The 25,054-nt window shown below is 40.2% G+C and overlaps 2 protein-coding genes and 1 non-coding gene across 7 annotated transcripts; 2 read left to right on the forward strand and 1 right to left on the reverse strand.

Annotated features, from left to right (window-relative positions):
• Positions 1-266: 266 nt before the first annotated feature.
• Positions 267-13,614, forward strand: LOC100249952 (uncharacterized). Of its 5 annotated transcripts, none has more exons than XM_019220024.2 (10): positions 269-579; positions 8,642-8,836; positions 10,553-10,627; positions 10,739-10,906; positions 11,127-11,350; positions 11,868-12,101; positions 12,355-12,414; positions 12,527-12,700; positions 12,792-12,901; positions 13,008-13,614. In XM_019220024.2, the coding sequence occupies exons 1-5, from the start codon at positions 559-561 to the stop codon at positions 11,319-11,321; spliced, it is 654 nt and encodes a 217-aa protein (XP_019075569.1). In that variant the 5' UTR covers positions 269-558; the 3' UTR covers positions 11,322-11,350; positions 11,868-12,101; positions 12,355-12,414; positions 12,527-12,700; positions 12,792-12,901; positions 13,008-13,614. The 5 variants fall into 5 exon arrangements, with proteins under 5 accessions (XP_059592705.1, XP_019075569.1, XP_059592707.1 ...); XM_059736724.1 differs by having other exon boundaries at positions 11,935-12,101; XM_059736722.1 differs by having other exon boundaries at positions 267-623; positions 8,640-8,836; positions 11,127-12,101.
• Positions 13,615-14,885: 1,271 nt separating this feature from the next.
• LOC132253875 (small nucleolar RNA snoR118) lies at positions 14,886-14,955 on the reverse strand. The gene has a single exon (XR_009465789.1). It is a non-coding gene; the product is annotated as a small nucleolar RNA snoR118 (small nucleolar RNA).
• A 4,043-nt stretch (positions 14,956-18,998) lies between these two features.
• LOC132253726 (uncharacterized) lies at positions 18,999-19,669 on the forward strand. Its single transcript, XM_059736650.1, has 2 exons — positions 18,999-19,063; positions 19,141-19,669. Exons 1-2 carry the CDS (start codon positions 19,050-19,052, stop codon positions 19,667-19,669), a joined length of 543 nt encoding a protein of 180 aa, XP_059592633.1. The 5' UTR covers positions 18,999-19,049.
• The last annotated feature ends 5,385 nt before the right edge of the window (positions 19,670-25,054 follow it).

A 25,054-nucleotide genomic window follows, 5' to 3' on the forward strand; every position in this document is an offset into this window, starting at 1 on the left:
TTTGCATTCGATTATTGTACAAGTTGATATTGAAAAAAAAAGTAATAAAAATACAAGTAGTTATATGCAAGAAAAATTCACCGTTTTTGTTTAATAAAATTATTAATAAACGTCCATTAGTGGACTTGGAAGGTAAATCCAAACAGCACCTAGAATTAACCAAGGGATTATTGGTCTGAACTCTGAAGTGATCTGATACTGATAGAACGACAGTGCCAGTGACCAGAGGCAGAATCGTAATTATTAATAAACAAAGGTGCATTTTTGGAAATGCGGCTCTGTGGACTACTAGAGAAAGAAATGAACCTAGAAGAACGGCTTTTGTCTATGGGGCACGGGAGCGACGATCAGAAGTAGCCGGAGCCCGATTTTCAACATCTGACAGCCATGAAGTCAGTTTTAAGCGCGGTGCCTGTCTTAATACTGACGCTGACTGTGGTCGCCATTCAGTCGGCGTCCGCGGCTCCGGAGGCCTTCCGGTGAGACCCGGGGCATCCTCAGTGGCACCATGGGGCTTTTCACGAGGTCAGAGATAGTGTCCGATCCGATGTTCGCCGCATGCTCCATTCGCGTGCCGAGGTATTCGTCTCCCCTTTGGTTGCTCGGAAACTGCAAGAAAATGAAGGAATGTTAAAAGATTATGAATCTTCGATTTTTGATGCTTCAGATTCACTTAATCTGATTGGTGCATATTCCTTTCACACTGTGTGATCGTGTTTTGATTTCGTGTCAATCTATTTTTTATGTTTGCTATGACAATTTACTCATTCCTTCCGTTAATTTGTATGTTCGAACCTTCCTCCTCCGTTTGGTTGCTGAGAAAATGGAGGAAAGTAAAATTTTGGATGTATATATTCCATATTTTTAAGTTTTCCATTGTACGGAAAGCTAATTAATTAAGCTGCTTGTGTTGATCATAGCAGCGTGGAGGTTTAGTTTGCTCGCCCCAAATATTGAGAATTCTAAGGTTCGGAAGTTCATTTTTCTTATTCCTTTTAAAGGAATTTCCTGGAACCACACCATGCCACCAAGTAGCCAACAGCATGTCAGTTGTGCTAGTTGGTCCCTTGTAAATGTGGTTATTTCATTTTGTTAACATTGATATTCCAGTGCTTCTCTGTGGTGTTCGATATGAAATAAGAGCTATTTAGGTTTACTTCAGAATTCTATTTTAGTATAGTGGCCCATTTCCTCCAAAATTCTACAACTTGGCACATTTCTACAGTTAGAATCATACTTCAATCTGGATTTTCAGTCCTATGGAGAGTCCTAATGGATGGCAGCACAGAGGTACTATTAGGTTGCATCTAATCAAAGAACAGATGATTCCCAATCCATGACTAACCGATCCCTGGAAAGTTAAAGTTGATTTAGACACATAGGCTGCACTATGCCAGCTAATGAATAATTTTTTTATTCTCATCCTGGGCAATTTATCCTGAGAATTTAAACAACTTATGCAAAGTCAGTGGTAGATTGAAGATAGCATAATTCCTGAAAATGGTTCTGCTGTACTAGCTTTTCTTAAGATGCTAAATTGACAACCAATTTGATTGGGAAAAGAGTTACCCCACCTGTGTATATTTTCCACCAAACATTATGAACCTTGTTTTTGGTAGTTTGTTGTAGGCTGCCCTTGCTTTGGATAAGAGCATAGAAGGTGAAGGGAAGTGTGCTGTGACAGATTTTACTTAGAAATTTTTGCACTCCCATGAAAGTGTAAAATTCTGCGGCCCCTTTCCCCCCCTGCATCTTCCCCCAAATTACTTCCAGTAAATTGAAGAATGAAGTTTTAACTTTTCCAAGGCTTGAATGGTACTTTTTTATTTTTTGATGGATAAGCACAAATATATTAAGGGGCAAAAAGTCACAAAGCATACAGGGAGTATACATAGCAGCCCAAAACAAAAACACAAAAAAGAACAACCTCACCAACCCTTAAGTGGCCGCTAGCCACTCCAAAAAGCCTAAGAGCGAAGAAGACTCCTCTCTAATGTACACCCTAGCCCAACTCCACAAATTACAAACAAAAGAATTTTTGAGTTTCTGTATAGTTAAAGAACCCCTCTTAAAAGCTAATCTATTCATTTCCTTCCATACCGTCCAAAAAATACACAACGGGATGGAATTCCTGATCTTTTTCCTTTTTTTCCCCACAAAAGAGCCCCTCCAACTAAATAACACCTCTTTAACCGACTCTGGGAACACCCACTGAACCCTAAAGAGGCCAAGGACGATCTCCCATAGTACCCTAACCACTATACAGTGTAAAAGAATATGATTTATATTTTCCTCATCACAACCACACAAAAAACAGCGATTAGGGAGCTGCCACCCCCGTTTTTGAAGCCTATCTAAAGTGAGAATCTTCCCTCATGTGGCTTTCCAAGCAAAAAAAGCGACTTTGGTTGGAACCTTATCCACCCAAATGCAATTAATCGGGAAGGCGCAGTCATTGGGGACAACCAACAGATTATAAGCATCCTTAACCCTGAAACAACCATGACCCCCTCCTTTCCATAACACTGAGTCCTCCTCTGAAGATGTCCTGAAGTCCCTTAGCATATTAAGCAAGTCTCTTATCAAGTCTAGCTCTCAATCATTAAAGTCTCTTGAAAATCTGAGATTCCAACCTCCTTGACCAAGGCTTGAATCTCACACTTCATTGACAGTTGCATTCTTATGAACCGCCAAGGCAAATAACTGGGGGAAATTTTGGGACAGCGCCACATTACTACATCACTGATCAGTCCATAATTTAACTCTAGTCCCCTTCCCCACCTTAAACTTTATGCTATGCCAACACCAATTTGCCTCCGCCATAATCTCCTTCCACACCCCCACTCCAAACGTCTCGCTAGCTTCCCCCCACTCCAAACGTCTCGCTAGCTTCCTTAGTCCTCCACCCAAATACTTCTTGACCATATTTCACCCCGATCACCCTCTTCCAAAGATTGTCCTTTTCATAGGCAAATCTCCAGATCCATTTATCCAGCAAGGCTTTGTTCAAGGGATCAATCTTCCGAATGCCTAAACCACCCTTCTCCTTTTGAGTGCACACCACCTCCCAATTAATTAAGTGGACTTTCCTCTCAAAGCTTCCCCCTCCCCAAAGAAAGTCTCTTTGTAATTTTTCAAGCCTTTTTGCAACAATCTTGGGCATTCGAAAGAGGGACATAAGGTAAATAGGCATGCTGGCCAGTGTGCTCTTAATGAGGGTGATACGCCCGTCCTTAGATATATATTGCCTTTTCCACTGGGCTAATCTTCTCCTCATTCTCTCTTCCACCCCATTCCACATAAAAATAGCTTTGTGATGGACTCCAAGGGGCAGCCTCAAGTAAACAGTGGGCAGAGACCCCACTCTACACCCTAGCTCCACTGCCAATTCCTCAATCTCTTCAACCTCACCAACCGGGATTAAAACGCTCTTAGCTAAGTTAATTCTTAGATAGGAAGACGCCTCAAACCAAGCCAAAATCCAGCTTAAAGCGATTAGTTGTTCTTTCCTAGCTTTGCAGAAAATGATTGTATCACCAACAAAAAGAAGATGGGAGACACTCATCTCCACTCCCCCTCTCCCCCGAAGTCTGCAGCCAGACAAGAAGGCCCCATCAACAACCCTTCTTATTAGAGTACTTAACACTTCCATACCCAAGACGAAGAGATAAGGAGAAAGAGGATCTCCTTGCCGCAACCCCTTGGAGTTCGAGAAGAAGCCTGCAGGCACCCCATTGACCATTACAGAAAATTTGGCAGTTGAGATGCACCACCAAATCCACTCCGTCCACCGAGACCCAAAGCCCATTTTAAGCAAAACCTTCATTAGAAAATTCCAGTTGATGCTGTCATAGCCTTTTTCGATGTCCAATTTGCAAATCAGCTATTTCTCTTTTCGTTTATGCCAGAAGTCAATCACCTCATTAGCTACAAGCGAAGCATCCAAAATCTATTTGCCCCTCACGAAGGCATTTTGATCTACAGAAACCACATTTTCTAAAACCTTCTTCAGCGTATTCGCCAGCACCTTAGCCAAAAGCTTGTACAAACCCCCTAATAGGCTGATTGGCCGGAAATCCCCCAGGTCTTCAGCACCACCTTTCTTAGGGATGAGGACCAAGAAGGTGGTATTAAGGCTTTTGGTAAAAGATCTTTGATCATAAAACTCCTTAAACAAATCCATAATCTCCTCTTTCACAAAATCCCAACCAGCTTGCCAAAAGACCACTGTGAACCCATCTGGGTTTGGAGCTTTATCACCATTCATTTCCATTAAGGCAGAGTGAATTTCCTCCTCAATGAAAGGCAACTCCAACACTTTAGCTTCACTGGAGTTAAGGCGATTGAGGTGCAACCCCTCAATATTAGCTCTCGAACCTGGCTCTTCTGAGAGCAAATGCTGGAAAGCATTCACAATCCCCTCCCTCACCTCTTGCTCCTCAGTCATCCACACCCCATTAATCTTAACTATATCCAGGGAATTATTTTTTCGGCGGGCATTTGCCATCCGGTGAAAGAAGCCCGTGTTCCTATCCCCTTCCTTTAGCCACAACTCCCTTGACAATTGTCTCCAATGGATTTCATCCATTAAAACCCACTTTTTAAAGGATTCCTTGGCTTCTTTTTTCAACTCTGTTTCTCCTTTAGAAAGGCTCCTCTCACTTTCCACCCCACCCCAGTACTCAACTTGTTGGAGAGTTGAGTTTTTATTAACTTCCAGCCTACCAAACACCTCCCTATTCCAAACTTTGATTTTTTGCTTCAACTCCTTCATTTTAGTGGCTAGTCTGAAACTAGCCCTCCCTCTCACCTCAGACCCCTGCCACCATCCCCGAAGAAGGTCCTTAAAACCATCAACTTTAAGCCACATATTTTCAAATCTAAACGGGGAAGGGCCCTTCCTTAACCCACCACCCATCAGCAAGATGGGAAAGTGATCTGAGGTAGGTCTGGGCAACCTGCTTTGGACGACCCCACTAAAATGATCAATCCAGTTCTGGGTCACTAGGATCCTATCCAGTCTAGCCTAAACCTAATTATTCCTACCCCCACTCCAGGTAAGTGCGCCCCCTTGCAAAGGAAGATCAAGAAGCTCTAACTCGTCAACGATCTGGGTGAACCTTCTCATTGCACCAGTTAGTCTTCGCTGACTACTCCTTTCCCTCTGGGAGAGAATGACATTGAAGTCACCCCCTAAACACCAAGGATCATCCCAAATGCCTCTGATCGCCCCTAGTTCCTCCCACATACAATCCCTATCCTCTTTAGAGAACGGCTCGTACACACCAGTAAAAACCCAAACTAATCCATCTTCCACATTCCTGAGCCTATAGGAAATTGAGAAGTTTCCTATCTCCATCTCAAGCACCTCCAGGGTCCTTTTATCCCAACAAATCAATAAACCTCCCACTGAGCCATGGGCATCCAGGGTACCCCAGTCAAGAAACCTACTAGTGCCCAAGCTTCTCACCAACCCCTTTGACATTGCCTGAATTTTGGTCTCTTGGAGATAGAACAAATCCACCCTCTGACTTCTAATCACGACCTTAATCACCTTTCTTTTGGAACTGTTGTTAGCTCCATGTACATTCCAACTCAAAAGTCTTAGCTTCATTTAACTTCCATGACCTGACACCTCTTCCTTGCAATCCACCTTTCTGTTCCCCCCCCCCCATAGTTAATGGAGCACTCTAATCTTTTCAATTCCCTTTCGAACTTAGATTTCTCCAGAAGAGTTTTGATGTGGACTCTTTCCCTTCTCTTCTGGATTTTAACCAAAAAATCCAAAATGTCTTTCTCCAATCCTTCTGTCAGAAACCCCAAGAACTTACTGAACCTGGCCAGATCACTTTCCTTCCAACTAACCTCCTCCCAACCCTTTACTTCTCTTGGCAAAGTTTGAACTAAGCACAATTCCTTTCCACAGTCTTCATTGTTGCCATTGTTAGCCTCCATCAGTTCCCAACGATTGGCAGTCTCATCTTCTATAGGCCTTGGAGCAATGAGCATGCGTAACGGGGTTTCCCCCTGGAATGTCTCCCTACCGTCCCCATAATAGTCATAATACTCCCCCAATGGAGTCCAATTGGAAAAAAAAGAAGGAGAAGAGGAAAACTCAGAAGCCAACAATCCACAAGGGTTAGGATCACTCCCATACCTCGACGCTTCCTCAATTAGGGCAAGATCAGTCTTCGATCTCTCCTTAGATTGAAGCTCTTCCTCAATTTGCTTCCGCATGCCGTCCTTCACCTAGAAATGTGAGATTTTAGCGTTTGGACCCCTTAAAAGACTTGGGCCAGACCACACCTCGGGAAGGGCCACACCAATGTGGGCTCTGTTCCCCTCCAAGGAATGGGATGGGCCTCGGCAAACGTCCAACCTAGCCGGCCTAAACGCCACGAAGGCCTCCAAAGCCTTGACCCTTTTAGGGCCCTCCAAAGATGTTGGCCCAAAAGAAGTCGACCCAACCTCAAAAGAAGAGGATAAGATTGGATCTATCCCAACGGGCCCAGAGCCCAGATTAGAGCACCTTGGGTTCTTAGAAAGGCCTTGCTTAAGGGGCCCACCCAAAAGCTGAAAGCCTCCATGGGGCCCAACCGACGACCCATCAAGGCCCCGATATCGAACCAAAGGGCGCCCCGACCCACTCGTCTGCCCCTGCGTCCCATTAGCAGACTGCAACTGGGTCTCGAGTCTTGTGTCGTCATCCTCCTCCAACACGCGCTTGCCCACACGTGCAAAGACCTCACCCTCACCCTCAACCTCTCTTTCTGCTCCACTTTTCTTCCCACTTTTTTCTGTCGGCACTAATCTCATTACCTGCCTAACCTCCCACCATAGGGTTAACGAATAGCACACCCCTTCGACCCAAATTTCCATCATGTTAGGCATCTCCTCGCCGTTTAGCTTCACCAGAATCCTGGCCCACTGCAACTCCTCCAGTTTCTCCGTTTGAGAATCGATAGCTAAGAAACCCCCACACTCCTCCCCTACCCTTCTGAGGATGGCCCGATCCCATAGAGAGACTGGTAAGCCCATGATTCTCACCCATGCCTCCCTCCTTTTCTCTCCTTCCATCAGACACCCTGTCTCAGGACTCCATTTTTCCAGTCGCAGAAAGAACCCCCCAACCAAAATTCTTCCAAGTTTTAGAGCTTTCTCAGCTTCAATCAACAACTCAAATTCCAGCAACACCTTACCCCTTTCCAACTTAGCCAAACCTAAGTTACCCTTCAACCCCCAAATTTTTGCCATTTGGGTCCCCCAACTTCTCAAATCATCCCCCCTCACTGATTTGGGGTCCCAAGATCCAACCAGACATTGAGCCAACCTGTTTAAATTTCGGCTTAGGTCTTTTTTGCTGACTTCCACGGGTTTGTCTTTACTCCTTGGCAGCTTAACCACCTCCGCAAAGGTTTTCCCCAAAATGGGCTTTGACGACATCGCATCGTCCTTTTGACTCTCCTTCCTTTCAGTAACACCGAAGTGTCTCCGCCATTGAAGCTCAACCCCCTTTTACACCTCTTCCTTTAGGGATAAAGATGCTAAACCTTTTCTTTTCCTAATCCACAACGCCCAGACAGAGGAAGCATCCCCCCTTGTTTTCATCGCGCACCAGCGAATAAAACCTCCCTCTTTCCTTCCAATTTATTTCCCATTTTTCAGTTCGCGTGTCCTTAATGCAGAGAACCAGACATTCCACAAAGATCCTTAGGCTCTTTGGTCCTAGCTTAATCCACGAAGAAACCCCTCTTTTCCTCTCCACAATAGTGACTTGCACTTTGCCCTTCTTCTTTTCTACCTCGATCTCGAAGGTCTTCGACTCCACTCCGAAGCTGCTCTTCCTTAAGCTTATCCGAGACTCCGAGTGGACATTGCTAACTACACCCTCGCTCGCACACAGATTCACTTGCTCTCCTCCATCGCACTTGCTCTCTCTCTCTGGCCCTCTCTCTCTCGCTCTCCTCCATCGCACAGTTTATTATTGCAACAGAGCAGTATATAATATTCTCTCCGCTTGAATGGTTCTTTGTTTTATGCTTTTCATTTTGTTCAAGTTTGTTATCTCAGTAAGTAAATGATGAAGGTATGCTCATTTTGGTTCCTCGCTACATGCTGAAACGGGACCTTCTTTAGTACATTCATAGGCTTTGGGTCATTTTGTGCCTGAGCCCATGGGAAACTACTTGTTAATTTTGCGGTTGATGAGCTGCATAGTTTTCACCTCTATGGAATGTTGACTCTTTATTGTCTCAAAATTGAAATTAAGATGAATAGAGACATTGGCTGAATCAAGGAATATTCAATTTGTGCATCTAGAAAGTGATATTACACCAGGGGCTAACTAGAACCATCTTAGTTTTCTGAAGATCGGTCATTTCCTTAACTTTTTTTGAATGAGTCTTCAAGTCAAACGTACCTTGATAGCCAATACCCATGATGCCTCCATCTATCAACAAAATCATGGAATGTTTCTTCTACGTTCAATAGAAGTCTCGGCTTTTTTTTTCCCTTTTCTTCAAAATATTGTTACATTCAGTGTTGGAATTTTAATTAGGTAATGAATCATTGTTGATATTGCTATTATTTTAACGAGGGTGTCTGGTTTAAATGTCTAATCATGTATATAAGTGTCATACAGGTTCCATTCCAGGTCCCAGTCAAAGTAAACATAGTCCTCATTGGTTTCAATAATGATGGAGGCTATAGGTATATGGTTGATGCACACAAATTGGAAGAGTTCCTAAGAATCAGCTTCCCATCTCACAGACCCTCATGCTTGGAGACAGGTGAGCTCCTTGATATTGAGCATCACATCGTCTACAATGTGTTTCCTGTAAGTTTCAGTAAACTGTTATTCTCACTAATATCACCTAACATGGTTGGTGCAGTTGGATGTTTCAACTTGTTGCTTTGGATTTTCTATGTGATCATAATGATTCTAGTGTATTATAAAAAAAATTGGGAGGAATATGATGCCTTTAATCAGTTCTAGTCTATTATCATAATCCCTTTAATCAATTTTGTAGATTGGGGGGTGGCATCTAGATGGGGGGGGGAGTAGTTTTTTGTGTTTTCCCTCATCCAGGCTATGCCTTTTGATGTCCTTTGTATACGACCTGTGTACATGGGTGTATGGTTTTTAATTATAAATTTATTCTCTTTGCTTACTTGTCAAAAGAATAATGATTCTAGTGTGTTAGATGCCTTATAATTTGTCTATAACCATATTCAACAGCTTAGTGCTAGTCATCCTTGTTTAATATTTACTTGGTGCCCTTACAGTTCAATATCATATCTTGCTGGAGCTCTATAATGTCATCTTTTGTAGGCATGACTACTTCCATTTTAAAAGGAAAGTAAAATGAGAGGGAAAAAAAAAAAAAAAAACAGTGGAAATCTCTTATCAACATGGATCAAATAGAGTCAAAATTTTGCTGTTAACTTTAATGGTTGGCAGTGAAAAAATTTAAATAGATCCTTTTTTTTTATAGGTAAATTTTATCCCCATTGGGACTTGAACCTGGAACCTCCCACAAACTCTCCCCATCCCTTTACCACTTGAGCCAGGCCTCAAGGGCAAAAAACTTAAATAGATCCTAATGAAGCATAGGCGTGTGTTGCTAGGTGAGTTATATGAAAAACAATTGAAACAAGGAATGGAAATCCAATTTTTGGAAGGGACAGCATCTATGTAATTTTTAAGTGCAGAATCATAATCGGATCAAGCATATGAAAGGTATTGAGGTTTTTTCTATGTTTTTGCTAGAAATAACCAATGTGGTGTGAGTTTGGTTTCCAGCCATATTTCAATTTGCGTGATCTGACTCTTCTATGGTTCTGGATGACTTACAAGAAATCTTCCTCTGTTATTACATTTTCTAAATGAAATGTCTTGATATTATATTAAAAAGAACAAAAAAAATTACCTTTTTCTGACTTGGGTTATCTAGGTATCATGCATTTACTCATGGTCTGTATGTAACTTTGGCATGTTGGAGCCTTACCTGAATGGACAAACATGAACAAAATAGCCATCCATACTCATGCAGTTAACCCCCTTCCAACTTTTACTTACAATCTTGGTGATTTCTTGGGAGTATATGGTCAGCGCATAACATTCTTTAATATGCTTGGCTTCTAGAGTGAGTCCTAAGATCATGGCAAGCTTATGTTTTTACTGCTGCTATTTGGATGTTCGTAGTGTGCATTTCTAGCTTTATTCAAATTTAATTCATAGAAACAGAACCTAGTAAAGATACAAGAGATTTATTTTATGAAATGTGAAACCTAGACCTGATCACATCAATATGCAACTTTCAACATGTTCCAGTTATCTTCTCACCAAATTATTTTGTGATCCTAAAGCTGCTTGATTCCATTAAAACTTAGTGTAGATTTTCCCCCCTTCAAATTTTGCATGATATCGGGTTAATATTTGTGATTGGTCTCATGGCAATGAAGCCAAAGAATGGAGTGCAACTTTATCTTTTGAGTCGGTGCAAGTGCTACTCCTTTTAACCATTACATAATGTATTTGTCTACACTACAGGCTGGGCAACCAGAGCTGATAGCACTGGAGAAGGCACTGAAAGAGGCCATGGTTCCTGCTGGAACTGCTAGAGAGGTTACTGTCATTGTTTCTTTCAATTATTACTGCTGTCTTGATTATTGCTGAAAAAGTTTCAGATATCATTTGGCTTCAAATGAAGTTCTAAAATCTAGTTACAACTTTTAGTCTGATTATGGAAGGGAGGTGCCGTTGTTTGAGGTGGATGCAACAGCTGTGGAGTCTGTATTTCAGAAACTATATTCCTACATATTTGACATGGATAATAGTGGATACAATGCAGCAGAGATGGATAGACCTGTGCCAAGTGCAATTTTTATTGTCAATTTCGATAAGGTATATTCTGCCGTTCTTTGCAATTCACTACTGTGGTTATCTTCTATGAACATTGCTAATTAGAATAATTCTCAAATATTTCATCTAGGATGGGATTACTGCAGTTTCTTCACAGAAAATGTTTCTTGAAACCATGTGATTTGATCATCTACACTGTCTAATAAACTTCCTTCCTTCCTTTTTTTAATATTCAAATTTGGGTGGTTCTACTTTATTGCAGGTGAGAATGGATCCTAGGAACAAGGAGATTGATCTCGACAGTTTAATGTATGGAAAAATTACCCAGCGAACTGAGGAAGAGATGAAAAGACAGGAGGGGGAATACATTTATCGTTATCGATATAATGGAGGAGGGGCATCTCAAGTTTGGCTGGGTCTTGGAAGGTATAGTGAAAAAAGCTCATACACCTTATGATGGAAGATGAAAGTCTTGTTGGACATAAGGTAAGTCGATACTTTTTATATAAGAGTTACTATATTTTATATTAAACTTACTATTATTTTTTATTTTTAAAATTAGAAAACAGGAAGTTTATCAAAATTAGCACTTAATGAATCTGATTTTTTTTTTTTTAATAAATCTTAATAAAGCCTTATCTGAAGATATTACACATAGTTTCTTGGTGAATGCAATAATTTCTAATTCTAGCCTTTCTTGATTTATCATTTGTCCATCTCAACATCCTTTATTTAGTTATGCTTATCATGATTTTTTTGTTGCTTAGCTGCTCTACCTCTTGATCATAATTCATGCTGAGCTTATAGCCATCTTTGATGCATATCTCTTTGTTAGAGACATTCTGGGCTATTATCCAGGATTGTATTTATCTAGAAGTAAAAGGACTGCTCTCTGCCAGTATAATGAATAGGACTAACATATTGAGTTCTAATGTGACCCTTTAGGAATTCATGTCACCCTGTTTTACAAGCAACTGAAGCTTTCATTTCTCTTGCAATACAGTCATTTTATTAGGCCTCACACGTTGGTCTCAGCTTCACTATGCTAATGTGTGCATGTGGCTTAATAGTTTCTTAGGCCTTATAAGATAGTGTCAGATTGAGTGCACCATATGAAAAGGCTTCTCATGTACATGAAAGATCGATCGTGAATTGGCTCTGGTCAGCTGGTTGTCATCCATTTGGACCATTCTCCAATACTTCCCAGATGAGTCAAATGCTCCAGGATGTTGCCTTGGTAATTCCAATGATGTTCTTTTCTTAATTCTGCATAAAAATATTAAAAATGATAATCAAGGTTAGCTTCATTAAGGTAGCAAAAGTCACAACTTAAAAGCTAAAGAAGGGATTTATTTACATTAAGCCATTGAGAAAAATATGGTTTTCTGAGTGTCTGTCACTCTCTGGTCTGGACATCTGATAATGCTTTACAATAAGTTGATTCTAGTTGACGAAGAATATCTGAAAGGAATTCTTTGTATTGTTGGCAGAGGAACACGATATACGCTCGTGTAGATTCTGCACTACACAGAATTCGGGATACATCAGAGGTAACTTGATTATTTATTTATTTATTTATTTCATAAATATAAATTAGTTTGTCTTCAATTTGGCCATTTGATCATTTATTTATATGCTTACAAGATTCTATTCTCTTTGTAGTATGTACAAACTTTTGCTGCTGAATATCTGAAAACCCCACTTAGTGAACCAGTCAAGGGCAAGAAAAATAAGTCGAGCACTGAGCTATGGTTGGAAAAGTTCTACAAGAAGAAAACTAACTTGCCTGAACCTTTACCTCACGAATTAGTTGAAAGACTAGAGAAATTCTTGGATGTAAGTTAATTCTTATTCTCAATGACCATCTTGATCTAGACAAACATATTTCCGACATTAACACATCGACCTTTTCATAATTGAATAACAGAACCTTGAGGAAGAACTTGTAGATCTATCATCCCTGTTATACGATCATCGGTTACAAGATGCACACCTGAACAGCTCATAAATTTTACAATGCACTATCTACACCCAACAGTAAGTTGCCCTGCACAGGGAAAAAGCTTCTTGGTGATTCTGAAATTGAAATTTCTGATTAGGGTTTTATGAACCTTGTAATGATCATCTGTCTATGATATAACAGGAATGTAGATTATGTTTTGGTGAGTGAGAAGGAGAAAATGAAATGCTGTGACATCGAATATAGATTCCCGGTGGAGTCTTCTCAAACGTTCATCTATGGTGGAATTCTTCTTGCTGGATTCTTTGTATATTTCCTGGTCATTTTCTTTTCATCTCCTGTGCGCTAATTCAGAATCACAACGGCTATCCGGCCGGAAATTGTGTCAAAATTTCAAAGCTCACTTGGCAGTATGGAGGAGAAATGTGTATCCCCAGAAAATATATAATTTTAAGGAGAAAAAATTTTGATTTATAAGAAAAAATTTTGAGGATTGAACATCGAATGGTGGTCGGAACGAGAAGGGTGCTCTATAATTAGGCTGATCTTTGATCAGAAGTGCTTGTAGATCAAGGTGGTCGTAGATCAGGTTGATCTTTGATCAGAAGTGGTCGGAACGATCAGGGTGGTCATAGATCTTAAGAGGGAGGATGAAGACTGATCTCCCTTCAAATGCCATTGTATAAATTATTGTATTTTTTTAAAATGGTATTTTATATGAAATATTTGCTGGACAAGATTTAAAAAAACAATCCCTATTTAATGAAAATTATAAATATATAATTTTTTTTATCTGGTCCAAGAAATCTTTATAATTCCTTTTAAGGTATTTAATTGTAAGTAAAAGGTTTGTTTTTATATAAAGATTAAAAAAACCATAAAATAAGAATTTAATTTTATAAAATATAAATTTTAAATTGTTATTTAAAAATAATTAATATTTTATATATTTTTTATTAAATTAAGGAGTTTATCTATAATCATTTCCGTACTATTTTTTTTTATAATAATATGTACCATTTTTTTTTCATAAATACATGACATTTGAATTATTTTTAGAAGGAATTATTTTGTGGTTATTTTTGTATGTATGAAATTAAATTTTTTTGGTAGTGATAAAATTAGATTAAAAATTGATATAGGATACTTTTATATGAAAAGGAACATAATTGATTTATTTTGTTAAACTAATCCATCTCAATTTTTTTTATACTTATAATCATATTGAATGGGATACAATTTTTCTTTTTTTGGTAATTCATAATTTTTTTAATATAAGAAATAAACTTAACTTTTATTGTTTTCCCAAATTTATCCTATTCATTCAATTAGGCAAACAGGTAATTCTTCTTATTAGTCTCACTTGTTTTAATTCTTGCATATAAAAATTAAATAATTTAAAAATACATAAATTTTTAATTAATTTTAAAAGTTATTTGATTAAAAGGTTATTGAAAACCTATTTTAAAATTTTAACTCATTCTTTTTTTTTTTTTTAACATCATTTTGACAAAATAAATTATTTTTTAAATATAAACATAAAAAAAAATTTAGATTTATAAATTTAAAGATTACATTTGATTTTTTTTTTATATTTATTATAATAATAAGATAAGAAGAATATTTTTTTAATTCATATTTTTAATACTTTCCAATGATCAAATATACGTTTTTTATATAGATTAAATGAAAAAAAATTGAAGAAAAAATATAAAGAATAGAAAATAAAAAATAATAAATAAAATAAATTTAAAATCCATAAACTATTTTATATATTTATTCCCACTTATTTCACTTGAAAAAAAAGATTAAACATCTTAAAAATATTCTCTTACCTATTTTTCAGAATAAAATTGAAAAGAAAAAATAATTTACATATTTTCCCCCGAAGCAAACATAATCTAAAGTGAATATTATGATTACAACCCACATTTATTTTTATTTTGTGATTACTTTCGCAAAAATTCATGATTTTCCATTCATTATGATATCATCCATAAACAAATAAAGAAAACCAGACAAAAAAAAAAGGCGAAAAAAGAATTAAAAGTGAAATTCAAGAGATCAAATATAGCTTTCTAGGCTGCATTTCCATCACTGTTCAGAGCCCAGTGCACATTTCATCATATCTACATTTCCAAAGCCTCTCATAAACCCTAAAATCAAACCCTAAACACCAAAAAGAAAGAGATAATTTTATTTTATCAAAGGGATCCTCAGCAAAAATGCTTGTAATTGTCATCAGATTAGATGATCTGCCATCACAGGAACCCACAGAATTACACTAATAACAACAGAAAATTTTTAGTAAAATATTTATTGGGAAAAAGATAAACCCAATGAAAACAAAATAAATTCTCATGTTCTAATTAAACACATTAATAATGTTTCATACATATTAATATAAACCAAAAGTCATACATATAAAAACACTGAGATAGTAACAGCAGCATGAAAAATAACACCACAAGTAACAATAATAATAAGAGCAACCACTCCTTGGACTGTAGATGGACTCTCACAACTCAAAACCCCTAACTTAATCACTCAAAACCCCTAACTTAATCTGGAGGATGTACACTATTGAGAGAATTAAAAAAAAACATCCCAAGATCGAGGTGAAGATGGCACAAAGCATCACCTTCCAAATAGACTTTCTGTTGAAGTGGTTTCTAAACTCTTCATTTAACTCCGCAGCATTGATGAGACTCATCATTATCTTCAAGCCATAAGCCACCAACGATGATGCGAGAAAAAAAGCAAAAGAAATGACCTCAAATAACATCAAGTTTCTGATCGTGCTTATATTGGGATTGCAGCCAAAACGACCATCAATGCTCTGCAACTCCATAGTGGTGAGGGAGAGTCCGATAAATGTAAAGGCAGCACATAGGGAGTTGAGATTCACAACGCTGTCGAGGGCGGCCAGGTGGATCTCATCTCTTAACTCCTCTCTTGATTTTACTTGAATAATTCTGAAAATAAAAATAATATATTAATTTATACTAATTTATAAAGGAAAATAAAAGAATATTGAAATTAAGATAAATACCGTTGGGGCTCCATATCTGATATATGGGTTGGAATTCTTCTGGTGCTGTAAAGAAAAAATGTGTGAGAATTAATTAAGAAATGGAATGGATAAAAGGGAAGAAAAAATATTTTCTAGTTGAAAAACGAAAAAATGATACCGGCCGATAAGTCGACGAAAATTTCGGTAATTTTCGAAAATATCGGTATTTTTACCGATTTTTCGGGAAACTTCCCGATATACCAGTCCAGCCCGTGCACAGGATACAAAATCTGTCCATTTTTTTTTTTTTAAAAAAAAAGAACATAAGATGCTATTTGGTAATGATTTGCAGGCAAAGGTTGTGTTTTTCAGCCTGGCTCAAAAATCGTGGATTTAGGGTTCGTGAAATTTAAATCCAATGGCACAAAAGCAAAGAGACCCCTAAAACATATCCAGAAAACACGGGGAGAAAAAAAAAAAAAGGCAATTTTTTTTGGTTTTTCGGGGGGTTTTGCATGGATTTTCTCGGAAATCAAACGAGGATGAATTTTCCCGGAAATCGAATGGGGGATGGATTTTCTTGGAAATCAAACCAGGGTTGCAAAAAAAAAAAATAATAATTAGATTAGTACCTGCGAGGGTTGAGAGCAGAGGAAAATAGGGCTTTTTGCGGGATTATCTCGTCTGGAGGCAACTTGGGCAAAGGGCTTCTTAATGCCCGAGCGAGAGAAGTGGGTGTGTAGACTGTGTAGAACACTGTGTAGACCCCCATTTGGCAAACATAGGCTGCCAAAAAGTGAGCCCCCAAACATAGGCTGCCAAAAACGTCTGAAAACATTGCTTAAAATTTCCCTTTTTTGATTTTATTGATAAATTTGTTGGGGTCACATGTGGGGCAGAGGAGTGGGTATTGGTATCTTTTCACTTCTTGTGCAAGTGCTTTGAGAATAAGGCCATTTTGAGAAGAAATTTCATTTGCTTTTGCAAAGGTAGAAAGCGATGAATACTTGTTATTGTTCAACCAATATCGCAATCATTTATGTGGCAGCACCTAAACCATAAAATTCAAACAGGGGAGGCCCATGAACTGGCATGCTTGAATCAAACATTTTAATAAATATTATGTCATAATCACTAAAACCCTATGAATTTTCATCGATCTCAAAAAAAAAAAAAAAGAGAAAAATGAAAAGAATAAGAGTATTTTTATCCAAATCGGATATTTTTTAGGATTAAAAGAAATTGAGGGTTAAATTTATAAAATGAGGATGATATCATGCTTTTAATCAAATAATCTAAATTTTAAGGCTTTGATCAAGCAAAAATGGGCATGGAATATACAAGCAAGAGGAGCTGCGCACGTTGACCGAGCCCGCATGAGCATTGTCTGACCACAAATATCAGCGAAAAATCAGCTAAGATTGGTCGATTGATGTTTTGCCTCCATTTGTTGCTTCGACCAAAAAGGTCCAAAACCCAAAATTTCCACGAAATATCTCCGATATTTAGTGATGTTTCCATCCTTGAAACCACCATACTGCTGGTTAAGTTGTTAACGGGGTAAGGCCCGTTCACAGAGATCTTGGGTGGGTCAAGGGCCATTACAACTTGGGCTCGAGTTGGTTCTGTAATAATCCCACTAGGGCCACTAAAATTACACGGAGTAAGTAGTAACCTCCATGCTGATGTAACAGAGATCTTGCTTCCATGGGTCTTGGCCCATTACAACTTGGGCTTGAACTCGGCCATATTACACAACGACGAAGGAGTTTTTGGTAATTTAGTTCTTAACACCCTAATGCCCAATTTCCAATATATAAACCTTTTTGTATCCTTGTCCTCAAATTCGCTACCAAATGGGCATTATCATACTAACCTACACCATTTCCCATCCAACCTTTTTACACGATTTTTTCTTATAAATCAAAATTTTTTCTTAGTTTCGAAGGACGATATCACGTTTGATCAAGAAATTTTCGGATCATCTGGTTAGATTAAGAGGAAACGAGATCCTCAAGCTCTCTGTTTTGGCTCACTTTGGGTAGGGTCGACTCTGTTCAAATGGGGTTCTCTATATCTTTAACTTATAGTTTTTTTTGTTCCATTTTCATTTGGATTGCTGATTGTTGGCCTTTTGGTTTATTGTTTGGGGCTCTCGGTGTCATGTGGGATTATGACCCATAGATTCTAAATTCTGGGAGAAATGTCTCAAATTTATTTATTTATTTTATGTGCAGATTTCGCTTTGGATGCTAGCTTTTACTCTAAATCTACGCGTGTTCCAGGTAAGTTGCCTACTTTAAATCTAGTTCAAAAAACTATCCGTATTAAGCATTCATTTCCTGAATACGGTTGAGGATGGACTGTTTGCTTGTGGGCTTTCGCTTGGGCCAATATTTGCTTGCATTTGTGATTGTTTTGAGAACTGTATTTTTGTTTTTGAGAGCAAAAAACACCAAAACCTCGTTTGGAACTTTGATCACTTATTGTTTATATTATTCCCGTGTTTCCAAAATGTTTCTTTTTAGAGAACAAAAAAAACATGTTTCCTTTGTTTTTTCCACTGTTTAGAGATCAAAAGGAGCTATTCTCCGTGTTTCCAATCCTTTGTTCTCACATTCCCCGTTGTCACCAGTGAAATAATCCTCCTCTGCCTCATCTTCTCTTGTTCCATAACTTCCATCAACATTAGAGAGTATCTTATTTCTTTTGTTTCCATTAGTCCCCTCATCTTCCTCTCGCATCAATCACAAAATCCGATTTGCTTCTATCAATGCCATCATCAATCCCAGTTTCTATTATCAAATTCCTTTTCTGGGTATAATCCAAAACCCCCTAAGAGAACCTTGGCTTTAAAGATCAATAGTAACCTTTTGGTGTAAGCTTTAAACATCATTTATTTATTTATTTATTTTTTTTTCTATATAATGTTTTGTTTCTTCATTTTTTCGTTTTTCAACTATGATAATAGAAAATATTTTTTCTTCCCTTTTATCCACTCCATTTCTTAATTAATTCTCACAAGTTTTTACAGCACCTGCCACAAGAATTCCAACCCTATCAAATATGGAGCCCCAACTGTATTTATCTTAATTTCAACATTCTTTTATTTCTTTTTATAAATTAGTATAAATTAACATATTACTTTTATTTTTAGAATTATTCAAGTAAAATCAAGAGCACCAATCACAAGAATTCCAACCCTATCAAATATGGAGCCCCAACGGTATTTATCTTAATTTCAACATTCTTTTATTTCCCTTTATAAGTTAGTATAAATTAACATATTACTTTTATTATCAGAATTATTCAAGTAAAATCAAGAGAGGAGTTAAGAGATGAGATCCACCTCACCGCCCTTGATAGCGTTGTGATTCTCAACTTTCTATGTGCTGCCTTTACATTTATCGGACTCTCCCTCACCACTATGGAGTTGCAGAGCATTGATGGTTGTCTTGGCTGCGGTCCCAAGATCAGGAGTTTGATGTTATTTGAGGTCATTTCCTTTGCGTTTTTTCTCGCATCATTATTGGTGGCTTATGGCTTGAAGATAATGATCAGTCTCATCAATCCTGCGGAATTAAATAAAGAGTTTAGAAACCACTTCAACAGAAAGTCTATTCGGAAGGTGATGCTTTGTGTCATCTTCAGCTCGATCTTGGGATGTCTTTTTTTAATTCTCTCAATAGTGTACATCCTCCAAATTCGGTTAGGGATTTCGAGTTGTGAGAGTCCATTTACAGTCCAAGGAGTGGTTGCTCTTGTTATTATTGTTACTTGTGGTGTTATTTTTCATGCTGCTGTTACTATCTCAGTGTTTTTGTATGTGTGACTTTTGGTTTATATTAGTATGTATGAAACATTATTAATGTGTTTAATTAGAACATGAGTATTTGGTTTTGTTTGTATTCATCTATTGGAATGTATGACATATTATGAATGTGTTTAATTATAATGTGACTATTTGGTCACTAAAATCCCATCCCTTTTTGGTTCTGAGCTTAGTTTCTTTTAAGTTAAAATTTTCAATAATTGATTGAATATAATGGTTGACAGAGATCTTAGGTGGGTCAAGGGCCATTACAACTTGGGCTCGAGTTGGTTCTGTAATAATCCCACTAGGTCCACTAAAATTACACGGAGTAAGTAGTAACCTCCATGCTGATGTAACAGAGATCTTGCTTCCGTGGGTCTTGGCCATATTACACAACGACGAAGGAGTTTTTGGTAATTTAGTTCTTAAAACCCTAATTCCCAATTTCCAGGATATAAACCTTACGCAGCCGAGGCATTATTTATCTGCTACATGGCTTTTTTGTCTCATCGATTCTCACTGTCCCTTCTTTGTACGTGTTCTTTTTCCTCGGCTGATCTCGACTTTTCCTACGTTTTTTCTTTTTCCTTAGCTGATATGGAGTTTGCTTTTACTGATTTTGTCAAAGATGAATGCCTCTAAGTAGGATCCCGAATCTCTGATAACGATGGATTTTTAGGGTTTCTATTGTTGAGGCCTCGCGTCCCTGGTGATCCACGTAGTTGCCAAATGGGTGGACGCACGATCTCAACCAATATAGATTCTTGATTCAATCGTATTACCTGCAAAAGGCGTCCGGACGCACCCTCCGATGGTTTTGTCAGCCATGGTTAGAGAGATAGAGATAAATCAGTTGACCTTTTTTCTAGGTGCAGCAAGCTTACTTTCTTCTTTGTGTGAAGGTTCATATATATAGTATCAGAAGCTTTGTTTCTCTCTTTAATGGTAGGGAGATATTTTGTGTTGTCATGATGACACTAGGTGGTGGTAGGGCCATCATCACCCTACGAGTGGCTGATAGAGATCGTGGTAGTTGCTGCGACTGTCAGAAATCGTGGGAAGTGATCGTAGGAAGTGACTTGCCGTCACTTCATTCTTGTCCTTTCACCCTGCAGGTGGCGGAACGTGGGCCATGACAGGCTGTTGTGATAACGTGTAAGACTTGCTTACTTCAGTCAATGATCCGGACAAACATACCCGGATAGTGTATGTCGGTCGTCCGGATGCGCTGTGGCAGTCGTCCGGATGTTATGTTTGTGAGTGTCGTGTGCCTCTCATTGAGGGAGTCCGGATAGGAGAAGCGCGCCACGTGTACTCTTGGGGAAATCCGGATGAGGCTGATCCGGATGAGAATGTGTGCCACGTGTCATTAGGAGATGTGTGCCACGTGTGGGGAGGGGTCCCTACAATGCCCCCCTTTTTAACTTGCCTATTTTGCATGAGCAAAAATGGGCGGGTTAAAAATAATTGGTTTTTTGAAACTGAGGTTTACTTTTTGCGCTCATTGGGCCACGTGGCGAGTGGGGGCGAAGAGAGAGGAGAGCATTTATGATGAGCTGTCGTCGCTGGGTATTCCTAGGTAGTGTGTCGTTTCAATGATGGCGTAGTTGAGGGTTTGGTATTCCGAGGGGCTGTCGCCCTATAAATAGCATACTGTGTATTCTGTTTGTGTTTTTCCTATTGCATTTTTCCATTAGTGCTTCTTCTTCTACCTTCTGTGCTCCTTCGTTTCCGAGTGAAGCCCTAGGGTTTTTTGCTTGTGATTTCCGTGTCTTGACAGTGACTGCATTGCGGTTTTCAACCCTATTCTTCCATCTTTACACTCGGTACGTATATTTGCTCTTGTCTTTTCCTTGTTGCGCTTTGGTCTTGTTGGTTGTTTCTCGCTTGCTTGGGAAATTGGCTTTGCGATTGGGTGTTTTGTCAGTGGTTTCGAGGGTTTTTTTCGGGAGTTGCTAACTATGTTTTAGGGTTTCTGTTGCCCCCCTGTGGTTTTTATGGGTTGGGGGGTTTTTTCTTTTGGGTAGAGTCAAGGGTTTTGGGATGGGTATGCCGGTGGTGTGAGGTTTTTATGAGATTTTGTCGTTTAGGGTTGCGGGGCCAGTTTGCTGTGTTTTTAACTGTTGGTACTTCCTCCATGCAGATTTCATTTCATCGCGAGGCTAGAAAATGTCTGCGAACCAGGAAGCGACCTCATCTGGCCCGTCCGGCGCTGCTCATGCCGAGAAGTCTGTGGAAAAATTGAGTGTGAAGGAGTTCCGCGAACGGTTCTGCATCCCCAACGGTGTATCTGTTGAACTGACTGATGGGGAGGCTGTGTCGACTGAGAAGGGTGACGACCATGCTATTTACTTTAGCAAGGAGCAATTCAACGCTGGGCTCCGGTTTCCCCTACCGTCGCTGTTCAAGGAGTTTCTACACTTCACCCAGATTCCTCCGGCGTATATTCATCCGAATATGGTCCGGGTGCTGATGGGGTGCAACATCTTAAGCCTGTTGTTCAATTTGGACCTCTCACTGCTGGAGGTTCTCTTCATCTATTCTATCAAGAAGGTGAAAAGTGACATCTTTAGCTTTTTCGCTTGCCTTCCGTCCCTGTAGTTGGTGACCAGCCTGCTGGACTCGACCAAGGGGGCTGCCAAGGGCCATGTGCTGGTTAAGGGCTTATGGGCGGGCTTGGCAGGGCATCCGGGCAGGCCATTCGCCCCCAACCAATCGTTGAAGGTCCCCGGTATGATTATTTCTTGTCTTTCCATGTGTTGTGAGTTTAGGTCAATATTGTTGGGTTGCTGACATACTCTTGCTTTCTTGGGTGCAGGCCAGGATAAAAGGGGAAAATTGGTGGAGTGGGTGGAGAAGGCCTCATTCGACCGTTTGAACAGGCTCTTCGAGATTGCGGCGGTCGAGAGGAGTTATGACATGCTGCTCTCCGCGCAGAACCTCCGTTTGGTCACTCGGGAGCCGCAGCCGTACGTGCTGAACATACTCCCAAGGCGGCTGCCTAAAGAGGTGGTGGCTGGGGAGCACTTCGTTCTTCCAGACCTGCCATTCTACGCGGCGGTGCAGAAGGCAGACGTCCGGACACGCAAAGCTCGCCTCAATAATCGGGAGGAAAAAAGGAAAGAGGAGCTTTTGCGGAAGGCTCCGGGTGGCAAACGGCCCACGTCCTTTCCACCTGCTGGTGCTCTAGCAAAGAAGAAGAAGAATGTTTCAAATAAGGGGAAAGAAGTGAAACCCCCAACTTCTCCGAAGGAGTTTGTATGCCCTCCTTCAACTTATGTGAAGGAAGTGACAATAAGAGAGCCGGAGACCCCGTCCCGCCCTCTATTTCAAGCGGTCTCGGACATCTCGCGGGTCTGAACCACTCAGGCCCTTCAATGTCATTGGTTGGCCGTCTGGCTCTGCTGGCTGAAGAAGCTACTTCGATAAATCAACCTGGCTCTCCCCATCCGGATGGGGACGCAGCCGAGGTTTTTTGCGCTGCAGCGTTGCCTCCCACGGCATCCCCAATGGAGGAAATGGGGGCAGAAAGTCAGAACTTGCCTCCTTGCAGGCCAAGCCCCCTTGACCTTGTACTGGTGAAAGGGCCAGCTAGAAGGAGGTCGCGTCTGGCGCGAGACCTAAAGTCTGGCCTCCTGGGGTAGCTTCAGGATCGGTTCTCGGAAACCATTGAAGTCAGCTGCTCGTCCGTCCAGGATGATCATCCGGAGGAGAGCGAGGCGGAGATGGCAGTAGAGAACCCACCCGCCCCGGTGGTGGTCCCGGATGGGGGTTCACCCGGATCGACTCAGTCGGCCGAGACTGTTGGGGCCCCAAACCCGGAGGAGGAGTCACTCTCCAATGCTTCATTAGGGGGGAATCCCGTTGATGATGCAACTTGCATCTCTGCTAGCGTTTTCAGCTACGCGGAGTTGGAAGAGAAGCTGAAACGGATTCCACCCGGCTCAGACGTTGTCATGCTCTCAACAAAAATGTTCGAAGTGGTGGAAACGGTATAGTTTTACTTCTTCATTTTTCTTGCCATTCTGATATGTTTGTGCGTGGTTTGTAACTTTGGTCTTCTTGTTTGCATGTTTCTCTGCAGTTGGTGAGCGGTCTTCGCGGCATGGTCCAACAACACGATCTGTTTTCTGACCTGCTGCGGACTGCTGATTACATGAAGGCCTTCGCCTCTCAGCGCAGAGATAGTGAAGATAAGCTGCGCTTGAGACTGGAGGAGGCCAAAGCCAGTTTATCCACCGCTCGAGAGGATAACGAGGCTCTCCGGGCAGAGCTTGCTGAGGCAAAGAGCCAGGAGGAAACTTTGGATGCCCTTCTGCTTGAGGCGGAGGATGAGAAGGCTCTTCTAAGGGGTGAGGTGAGGCAACTCCGGACGGAGGTATCTATTGAGAAAAAGCAGAGAGAAGACTTGCAGCTGCGCTTAACATCGCAAAAAGAAGAGCTAGAGAGTGAGTTTGTTGCAGAAAGGGAGGAACTTGAAGCGGACTACCAGAAGCAAGTAGACGACATGTACTTCTTCGGCTATCGCTGCTGTATGAAGAAACATGGCATCAAGCGGAACGTCCCTTCAATACCCCCAGGCGATGAGGAAAAGTTGCGCGGCAAGCCTGCTCAATGAGAGCTTTTCTTTTTGTAATATTTACTACTATCTTCTTTCTGTATCTTGTAGTCCGGAGACCTTTGTGTACAACTTCACAAATATTTAATAAAACATTCTTTGTTCACCTTTGTGCTTGTCTTCTTTCCTTTACTGGTAATATTGCTTTAAGTTGGACACATTCCACGGTCGGAGTAATGGAGTTCCGTCTAGCTTTTGTAGATGATAAGCTCCACTTTCACTTGACTTAGATACTATATAGGGTCCTTCCCAATTGGCTTGAAATTTTCCTGCTCCTGTTTCAACAATATTTTCAAAAACTTTTCTAAGTACCAGCGTACCATTTTTGAAGCTTCTGGGTCTTACTTTGCGATTGTAATGAGCGGATGCCCTTTGTTGATAGTCTGCCATCCGGATGGATGCATCTTCCCTTACTTCATTTGCCCAGTCCAAGTTTCTTCCTAACTCCGCGTTTGCATCATCCTGTTTCCCTGCCTCAGTCCGGATAGTGGGTAACCCTATTTCGGTAGGAATGATTGCGTCCATACCGTATGCGAGGGCGAAGAGTGTGTTTCCCGTCGGGCGTCCAGGTGTGGTTCGATAAGCCCATAGGACACCGAGTAGCTTCTCCACCCATTTTCATTTGGCTTGTTCGAGCCTTTTCTTTAAGGCAGTGATTAGAGTCTTGTTTGTGGCTTCTGCTTGCCCATTACCCTGCGGATAACGCGGTGTGGAGTATGAATTCTGGATGTTCAGTTCCGAACAGAAATTTCGGAAGGCGATGCTATCAAACTGTAGACCATTGT

The sequence above is a fragment of the Vitis vinifera genome, chromosome 5 (genome assembly GCF_030704535.1).
Source record: "Vitis vinifera cultivar Pinot Noir 40024 chromosome 5, ASM3070453v1".
Taxonomy (NCBI): Eukaryota; Viridiplantae; Streptophyta; class Magnoliopsida; order Vitales; family Vitaceae; genus Vitis; species Vitis vinifera.

Excerpts from the sequence above, each read along its gene's own strand:
- LOC100249952 (XM_059736722.1), top strand. The coding sequence starts at position 509 with ATGGGGCTTTTCACGAGGTCAGAGATAGTGTCCGATCCGATGTTCGCC. Across the intron at positions 624-8,639 it reads CGGAAACTGCAAGAAAATGA|AGGTTCCATTCCAGGTCCCA; the intron begins AGGAATGTTAAA and ends TAAGTGTCATAC. Across the intron at positions 8,837-10,552 it reads TCGTCTACAATGTGTTTCCT|GCTGGGCAACCAGAGCTGAT; the intron begins GTAAGTTTCAGT and ends TCTACACTACAG.